Here is a 9,414-nt window from a genome sequence, read left to right on the forward strand (position 1 = left end):
ACTAACAGAGAGACCCACAACTGGGCAGCATGCAGAGTCAGAGACTTTGGAGTACTCAATCCTAAATGGTATTTCTGTGTTACACTTGTGACCTCAGTGTCTTGGGATCTATGCCGAGGAAGAGGCAAAAAGATTATAAGAGCCAGATGTAGCAAAGACTTCTAGGAAACAACATATTCCAGACATAGCTAGATCGATGTACACATGAATTTATAGAGTTGTAGATACCATACCCTAATTTTGCATGCTTTCAAAACAAACAAAATCCCTGAGTGGATAATGGGAAATGAACACAATGTATGTGTTAGGATTTTATTGCTGTGAAGAGACACCATGGCCACAGCAACTCTTATAAGGAAAACTTTTAATTGGGACTGTCTTACAGATTTAGAGGTTTAGTCCATTATCATCTTGGCAGAAGCCATAGAGGCATTCTTGGCAGACAACAAGAAGAAAGAGACTGGGCCTAGCTTGAGCATTTGAAACCTCAAGCTACCCCCCTGCACCAGTGATATACTTCCTCTAAGAAGGCCATACCTACTCCAAAGAGCATGCTACTCTATCAACACTGATTAAAAGAAGAAATCAAGAAGAAAATTTAAGCCATCCCAAATTAAATGAAAATGAATACAATTTACATCCAAAATCTTGGGGCACATAAATGGATGCAATTCTCCAATAAAAAGACCAGGCTAATAGAATGGATGTATAAACAGAATCCATCATTCTGCTGTATACAGGAAACATATCTCAGCTAAAAAATATAGACATTATCTTACAGTAAAAGACTGGAAGAAAATTTACCAAGCAAATGGACCCAAGAAGCCAGCTAGTGTAGCCATAGTAATATCTACTGAAATAGACTTTCAAGCAAAATTCATCAAAAGAAATGGGGAAGGATATTTTATACTTATTAAACGAAAATTTGAACAAGAGGACATTGTAATTCTGAACATCTATGTACCAAATCTAGAGCATCCACGTTAGTAAAAGACCATGACAAAAGATTAAATTGCACAGTGGACCCCACTAATAATAGGAGACTTCCACACCCCGCTTCAACTAAAAAAAAAAAGATAATCAAGACAGAAATTAAACAGAGAAATAATGAAGCTAACAGAGGTTATAATTCCAATGGATCTAACAGATATCAATAGAACACTTCATGCAAACACTTAAGAATATACCTTCTCGGCACCTCCTTGAACCTTTTCCATAATTGACCATATAATCAGTCACAAAGCTAGCCTCAACAGATATCAGACATTTGAAATAACCCCTTGCATCCTATCAGATCACCATGGAATAAAGCTGGACTTCAGCAACAACATACCAATAGAACACATATATATTCATAGAAAATGAACAGCTCACCATGTAACAATCAATGGGGCAGGGAAGAAATAATGAAGACACAACATACCCAAACTTATGGGACACAATGAAAGCAGTGGTAAGAGGAAAAATCATAGCACTAAGGACATTCATAAAGAAACTGGAGAATACTCATACTAATGAATCAAAAAGTATACCTGAAAACTCTCGAAAATAGAAGCCAGCACATCCAAGAGGTCAGTAGATGTAGTCAAACTCGGCTAAAATCAATCAGAAACAATGAGAACATTATGAAGAATGAACAAAACCCAGGGCTGATTCCTTGAGAAAATCAACAAGATAGGCAAAGCCTTAGTGAAAATAACTGAACAGTAAAATGACCTTTCCCAAATCAACAAAATCAGAAATTAAAAGGGAGACAAAACAAAGTATACAGAGGAAGTTCAAGAATCATTAGGTGTTATTTCAAAAGCCTGTATTCCACAAAATTGGAAAATCTAAGTAGTCATTAACAGGCTACCAAACAATAAAGCCCAGTGCCAGATGGTTTCAGTACCAAATTCTATCAGACATTTTAAGAAGAGATAATACCAATACTCCTCAAACTATTCTACAAAAGAGAAACAGAAGGAACATTGACATAGTCAATTTATGAGGACACAGTCATCTTGATACCTAATTCACACAAAGATTCAACAACAAAAAAGTACTTCAGACTGATTTCTCTTATGAACATTGATGCAAAATACTCAATAAAATACTTTCACTCTAATATATCTAATAACACATCAAAGACATCATCCACCATTATCATGTAGACTTCATTCCAGGTTGCAGGGGTAGTTCAATATATGAGAATATATCAATGTAGTCAACCATGTAAATAAAAAACCAACCAAACAAACAAACAAAACACAATCATCTTATTAGGAGCCAAAAGGGCCTTTGATAAAATCCAACCCCCCTTCATATTTAAAGTCTTAGAGAGATTAGAAACACAAAGGGTTACATACCAAAACACAATAAAGGCAATATACAGCAAGCCAATAGCTAACATCAAAATAAATGAAGAGAAACTTAAAGCAATTCCACTAAAATCAGGGACTGGACAAGGAAGACCAGTCTCTCCCTATCAAATATAGTACTTGAAGTTCTAGCAAGAGCAATAAGACAACAAAAGGTGATGAATGGGATACAAATTGGAAACGAAGAAGACAAAGTATCAGAATTTGCAGATGATATGATATGAGAGTATATGTAAATGATCCCTAAAATTCTACTAGAGAAATTTTACACATGATAAACACCTTCAGCCATGTGGCTGGATATAAAATTAACACAAAAAAATCAGTAGCCCTCCTTGTACAAGTTTTAAGCAGCCTGTGAAATTGGTTAGGGAAATAATACCATGAAAAAGAACCACAAAGAATATAAAATATTCTATGTAACTCTAGCCAAGAAAATTAAAAATCTATAGGACAAGAACTGAATTCAAGTCTCTGAAGAAAAAAAAATGGAGAAGATATCTGTAGTCCAATCAATTTAAATATTAATACAAGAAGCCTGAGATTGGACAGGGAAAAACAAGTTAGAGCTAAGGTTTTCAGAGACAGGGCAGAGGAGAAGGAAGGAAAATGGAGGAAGAACAGGACGATCCAGATTCCTGGTGGCTTTAAATAGTCACAGGTAGCTATGAATATCAAATAAGGGATGGATAATTTTAGAACAATTTGTCTTATCTAGGTGGGCAGTTTATAATCTTATCAATTGGCTCTGAGATTATTGTGTGGGCATCTGTGAATTGAGAATTTATTGATATGTAAATCTGACTAATCAATTATAAGCTTCTAGAGTTTTAATTTACTGGGTTAAGGGGATTTGAGACAACTAGTCAAAGGGGGTAGGTGGCTGAGAAGGAACTAGCACCCCTGAGGCAAGCAAACCAGACCTGGGAAGACCACTATAGGTCATGGCTGGGGATGGCCTAGAGGCAGAGGCCATGAGACTGCTGGAGCAGTGAGCAGCTGGGTATAGATCAGGATGGTGACATTTTTAAAATATTTCCTACCACAGATATCAAAAGATGCAAAGTCTCCCATGCACATGGATCAATTTCATAAATAGTTAGAAAATGGCTATTTTACCAAAACCAATGTACAGATTTAATTGATTTCCTTCCAAAATACCAACCCAATACTTTACACGGCCTGAAAGAAAACTTTCAAATTCATATGGAAACAAACATTCAAACCAGGATAGCTAAAGCACTCCTGAACAATAAAAGAACCTGTGGAGGTATCCCCATCACTGACTTTAACATGTACTACAGGAAAATAGTAGTAAAAACTGCATGATTTCTGGGCTGGAGAGATGGCTCAGTGGTTAAGAGCACTGACTGCTCTTCAAAGGTCATGAGTTCAAATCCCAGCAACCACATAATGGCTCACAACTATCTGTAATTATCTGTGATTCACTCTTCTGGGATGTCTGAGGACAGCTACAGTGTACTTACATGTAATAAATAAATAAATCTAAAAAAAAACCCTGCATGATTTTGATATATAAACAGACAGGTTGATCAATAGAATCTAATTAAGGGCACTGAAATCAATCCACAGACTTATTGAAACTTGATTTTTTGACAAGAAAGCCAAAACTATCCAATGGGAATTGGAGTACATGCTCAACAAATGCTGCTGGTCTAAATCTAATAGAACAGTTCCTGGGGCAGAGCCTTGAGGTCATCAGTACAGGAGACAGCTTGCTGAACAAGCACAGTGTCTCAGGCATTACAGGTCCCCCAATCAACCTGAGCAGGGGCTCTATCCATGCTTGTTCCTTCCCTCTCTGCCTGTGGATCCTGTGCCACTAAACGGACAGCTGTTTCTGGCCTCAGTGAGAAAGGGTGTGCCTAGTCCCACAGGGACTTGATATGTGTGGGTAGTGGACACCCAGAGCCTGGCGTCCTCTTCTCTAAACAGAAGGGGAAGGGGTATTTGTAAGATTACTTATATGTGGAAGTAATGTCAGGGGAGGAGGGCTGATAGTGGATTCTAAACGGAATAAATAAATAAATCTAATTAAAAACAGATAAAAAATACATAAATGGACTTCATGACACTGAAAAGCTTCTGTAAGTCAAACGATACCATCAATAGGACTAGATGAGAGTCTACAGATTTGGAAAAGATCTTCAATCACCCTATGGCAGACAGAGGGTTAAACTCCAAAATTATTTAAAGAACTCGAGAAGTTAAGACAAAGAATCCAAATAATCCAATTATAAATGGAGTACAGACCTAAAACTGAAAACTCTCCTCAGAGAAATCTTGAATGGCTGAGAAGCATTTAAAGATCTGAGACTACAGCAACCAAACCAGAAACCTCATATTGTTCTCTCAGATTTCCAAACTCACTCTGGCTCTGCTAGGGCCAACCTTTAGTGGACAGGAATTGTCATGAAGAAATGGGACTGGATGCTCCCATTCTTTCCTTGAAAAAGCAGAATGAAAAGGGAGAAGGGCTTTCAAGCTGAGAGACACCAAATGCCAAGAAATACGTACAGAGGCTCATGGGTTGTACCTATGTTTATAGAAGACAGACACCAACTCTATGAGTAACAGGTCAAAACTGAAGAAATGAAATTCTGACAGTATAGGACTTTCTTTAACTTGTTGGTGAATGCTTTTGATTCTAAAGCAAAGTAGAGGATGCAGAACATCTGACCTGGGATTTCAAACAAACACATGGGTGCACGTGTGTGTGTGTGTGTATGTGTGTGTGTGCGCAGGCATGGACACACACACACACATTTACAGAAACAGAGAGGGAGGAGAGAGAGAGAGAGAGAGAAAGAGAGAGAGAGAGAGTGAGAGAGAGAGAGAGCGATAGAGATAAAAATATCTACACATTAATACCTGAAGACAGTTTTATAGGATACATTTTATTATTATTATTACTTTGTTTTGTTTTAACTGTTGCATCTTCTTTAGGTTTTGCAAGTCTGAAGATCAGAGATTCTGTTTTTTTCTAGTGAGACTTTTACCACCAGATTCTGAGTCTGGCACCGATTATTTTAGGATTTTTTTCCTTAATTCACGAATGCCATACAAAGCAATAAAGCCAAGCACATACATAATTATAAAAGCTAGGAAGTACATACTCCAATTGGAAGGAGATAAAGGCACTGGAGGTGGTCCACTGTCTATACTACCTCCATAGCCACGTAGTTGACAGTCTGGTGGTTCCCATGTGTTATTGCAATGGCAGTGATCTTTATTGTTGCAGACTCCTTGCATATGGCATAACTGTGGTGTACAGTTTCTTACCAGAACAGACTTGCTGACACACTTTCTGTAAACACATAAATAGTCTGGACCACAAGCTGTGCCATCGCTCACTGCTCCAACGTCATCTATGGTGATCCCAAAATGATAGTCCATAGTCCAGCAGGTGATATTACTGAAGTGAGTATAATGCACTGTCTCATGGTTTCTCCTTTGGGGGAGTTGTATCACATTCTCACACTGAATTCGCCCACAGAGTACATCAGCGAGCTTGCATCTTTCATACTTAGAGCTATCATTGCCACAGTTCCCAAAGCGGTCACCCCGTCTGTTCATTTCCATGTAGCAAATTTCATCTGCACTTCTACTTCCGTGTCCAAAAATCTTCCGACACTGTTTATCATGTTGTTTACATTCCATTTTATAGCAATAACCCTTACGGCTGCAAGGGATTCCGTCTGCTTTATACACATCTTCTGGACACTCACCTGAAGTTCCATTGCACCACTCTGGAAGGTCACACTCATTTTTCTCTTGTCTACACAAAGTGCCTGTTTGAAGGAACTGGCAATTTTTGCAACAAAGTCCAAAAGCACATTTAGCACCAGGTTTGAGAACACAGTTGCTGCTACAACAAGGATCTTGTAAACAGGATTCAGAGTTCCCACAATCACACTCCTCTCCTTTTTCAACCAATTTATTGCCACACATGGTCGGCACCAGATTTATTGTTTTTAGTGCATCTGGAATATCATACAAGCAATTTCTTTTGGTAACAACTGAAAACATTTCTTCATAACTACAGTTGCTGAATTTTGGAGAATTTGATTTATATGGGGCCATTATGCAGCTACGTAACCCACATGTACATGCACTTACATCATGCCTCATGCCCAAGTTATGACCCATCTCATGTGCTATGATGAATGCCATATCTGATAACGAATCAGTAAGAAAACTGTTAACTGCACAGTTAAGATATGAACAAACTGTACCTACATTAGCTAACCCTAAATATTTACCATAACCACGTCTGACAAAAAGGTGTATGATATCATGTCTAACACGATTGCCAATCGTATTTATCTTCCATTTACAGAATGCACCTAGGACCTTTGACATTTCTTCTTCTACATTGATAAGATTATTTTGACTCCACACTTCAAGTTTGGTTAAAACCACATCAGTCTGTATTTGGAGATAAAAACCATTTATTCCATTGACTACTTGCAACATATCTTGAATACAAGTCGTGGTATTGTTATTTCTATGAACATATCGATTATGATCTATTACTACAAAGTAATCAATAAACCTGTGATGGGTCCACCAATTCTCATAGGGGATTTGCAAAAGAGTGGAGGCATTGCTTTCCTGAAGCTTCATTTGTCCTGCTATTTCCTCTTCTGATAACCCACATCTCATGGGAGAGGATTCTGACTCCCCATTATCCATTTTGTAAGCCAGATGTTCAAATGTTGATGTTGAGCTCTTGGGCATGATTTCATAAATTGTGCCATTTATTTCTAGTGTGCCTTGCAAACTCCCAAAACAGGTGTTGACAATGACCAGGGACTCTGGGTCTTCATCCACGTAGCCATGGTAGTAGCAGTCATTCTGTACAAAAGGCTGTTCTTCAAGGAGATCACCTTGGTCAGTATAAGTGAATAATAAGAAGTTTCTGGATATCAAGTTTTTCTTGGGTTTCATAGTGATTATGTGCCTCTGTCCTGCAATGTTCAGGCTATAGGACAGCCAACCTGGTGAAATATTATTTCCTTTAGTGACAGTGACCCTCAAGGGTATCACTACTTCTGGAAGGCTTCTGTACTTAGCATGTCCAATTGGTGACCATGCACAGAGGAAGAACATCGTCCACAGGCAGAACTTAAGGAACATGTTCCTTTTATGGACCAGGGCCTTAGCCCCAGTCATTGTATCCTATTAGAGAGCCAAGGAGGAGCTTGAGAAATCCTTGGTGTCCCAGTCCTCACTTTGTGTGGTTGCAGGCAGCACTGGTGTCTTCTGACAGAGTTGAGTCATAATAGAGGCAGGACTGAAGGAAACAGACACAAGTAAGGGCAAAATAGCTATTGGTAAATCATGGTCGTTAAGTTAGATTATAACTGCAGAGAATGTGTTAAAATCAAATAATCTTTTTTCCAAGATGTTTAAACAATGCAGTTCTATTTTTCCTTTAATTTTGTAGTATACACTTCTGTAAACATATTTCCTCACCTGAAGTAGTGATTGTAAATATATTTCTAAAGCACTTCTAGTTCTTATATAATGAAACATTTTAATTAATTGTCCTTATTTATACATTGTTTCAGAATATTCTAATTTTACCCTATCCACAACAGTAATTGTATATGTTAAGAATGCCATTGCTTTTATATACGTAGTCATGGAAATTGTTACTCTCCTCACTGTCCTGCTTCCTGAGCACACTTGACTATTTCTTTCTGTCTTACTCTTATCATTGCTTTGGTAGTCAAAACTTCTCTCAGGCAGAAAACTTTTGTCATTTTTCTCTTTCATATGCTTGTTTTCATATTGCTGCATGTGAGTGTGAACTATAGTGTTATCATGAACCTCGTGTACATGTTGATATTTGTGGAAAGGTCATAGCTCATCCTGGTGAGTCTTCAAGAGCTATGCATCTCGTTAGTGCAACTATTACTAAAGTTTAGTATTTCATATATTTATTGCATTTTGTGCTTTTATAAGAATGTGTATGTGTATATAAGCATGTGTGTATACGTGGCTCTCTATATATGTGTTTGTGTGTGCATTTCTGTCTGTATTTAGAGAAGCCTACAACAAGTTTTGGATTTCAATCCTAGGTCATCATTCACCTTGTTTCTCAGTAAGAGGTGATCACTGACATGGTTCTCTCTAAAGAGGGAAGAATTGCCCACCAGCAAGCCTTAAATGCCTGCATATTTCTGTCTTCTCATGGCTGGCATTTCTTATTTTTTCCTATTTTTTATTGGATATTTTCTTCATTTACATTTCAAATGCTATCACAAAAGTCCCCTATACCCCCCTCCCTGCCCTGCTCCCCCTACGCACCCACTCCCACTTCTTGGCCCTGGCTTTACCCTGTACTGGGGCATATAAAGTGTGCTAGACCAAGGGTCCTCTCTTCCCAATGATGGCCAATTAGGCCATCTTCTGATACATATGCAGCTAGAGACACAAGCTCTGGGGGTACTGGTTAGTTCATATTCTTGTTCCACCTATAGGGTTGCAGATCCCTTCAGCTCTTTTATACTTTCTCTAGCTCCTACATTGGGGGCCCTGGGTTCCATCCTATAGATGACTGTGAGCATCCACTTCTGTATTTGCCAGGCACTGGCAAAGCCTCACAGGAGACAGCTATATCAGAGTCCGTTCAGCAAAATCTTTCTCGTGTATGCAATAGTGTCTGCATTTGGTGGCTGAATATGGGATGGACCGCTGGGTGGGGCAGTCTCTTGATGGTCTATCCTTTGGTCTTAGCTCTAAACTTTGTCTCTGCAACTCCTTCCATGGATATTTAATTCCCTTCTTGATTTTCTTGTGTTTTGGAAGTTTTATCTTGGGTATTCTAGGTTTCTGGGCTAATATCCACTTATCAGGGAGTGCATATCTAATGAATTTTTTTGTGATTGGGTTGCCTCACTCAGGATGATATCCTCCAGATACATCCATTTGTCCAAGAATTTCATAAATTCATTGTTTTTAATAGCTGAGTAGTACTCCAATGTGTAAATGTACCACATTTTCTGTATCTATTCCTCTGTTGAGG

At 38.4% G+C, this 9,414-nt stretch overlaps 1 protein-coding gene across 1 annotated transcript; it reads right to left on the reverse strand.

Annotated features, from left to right (window-relative positions):
• Positions 1-5,332: 5,332 nt before the first annotated feature.
• Positions 5,333-7,642, reverse strand: LOC110300316 (disintegrin and metalloproteinase domain-containing protein 26A-like). Its single transcript, XM_021170450.1, has one exon. It carries the CDS (start codon positions 7,554-7,556, stop codon positions 5,406-5,408), a length of 2,151 nt encoding a protein of 716 aa, XP_021026109.1. The 5' UTR covers positions 7,557-7,642; the 3' UTR covers positions 5,333-5,405.
• Between the last annotated feature and the right edge of the window lie 1,772 nt (positions 7,643-9,414).

The sequence above is a fragment of the Mus caroli genome, chromosome 8 (assembly GCF_900094665.2).
Source record: "Mus caroli chromosome 8, CAROLI_EIJ_v1.1, whole genome shotgun sequence".
NCBI lineage: Eukaryota > Metazoa > Chordata > Mammalia > Rodentia > Muridae > Mus > Mus caroli.

Excerpts from the sequence above, each read along its gene's own strand:
- LOC110300316 (XM_021170450.1), bottom strand. The coding sequence starts at position 7,556 with ATGACTGGGGCTAAGGCCCTGGTCCATAAAAGGAACATGTTCCTTAAG.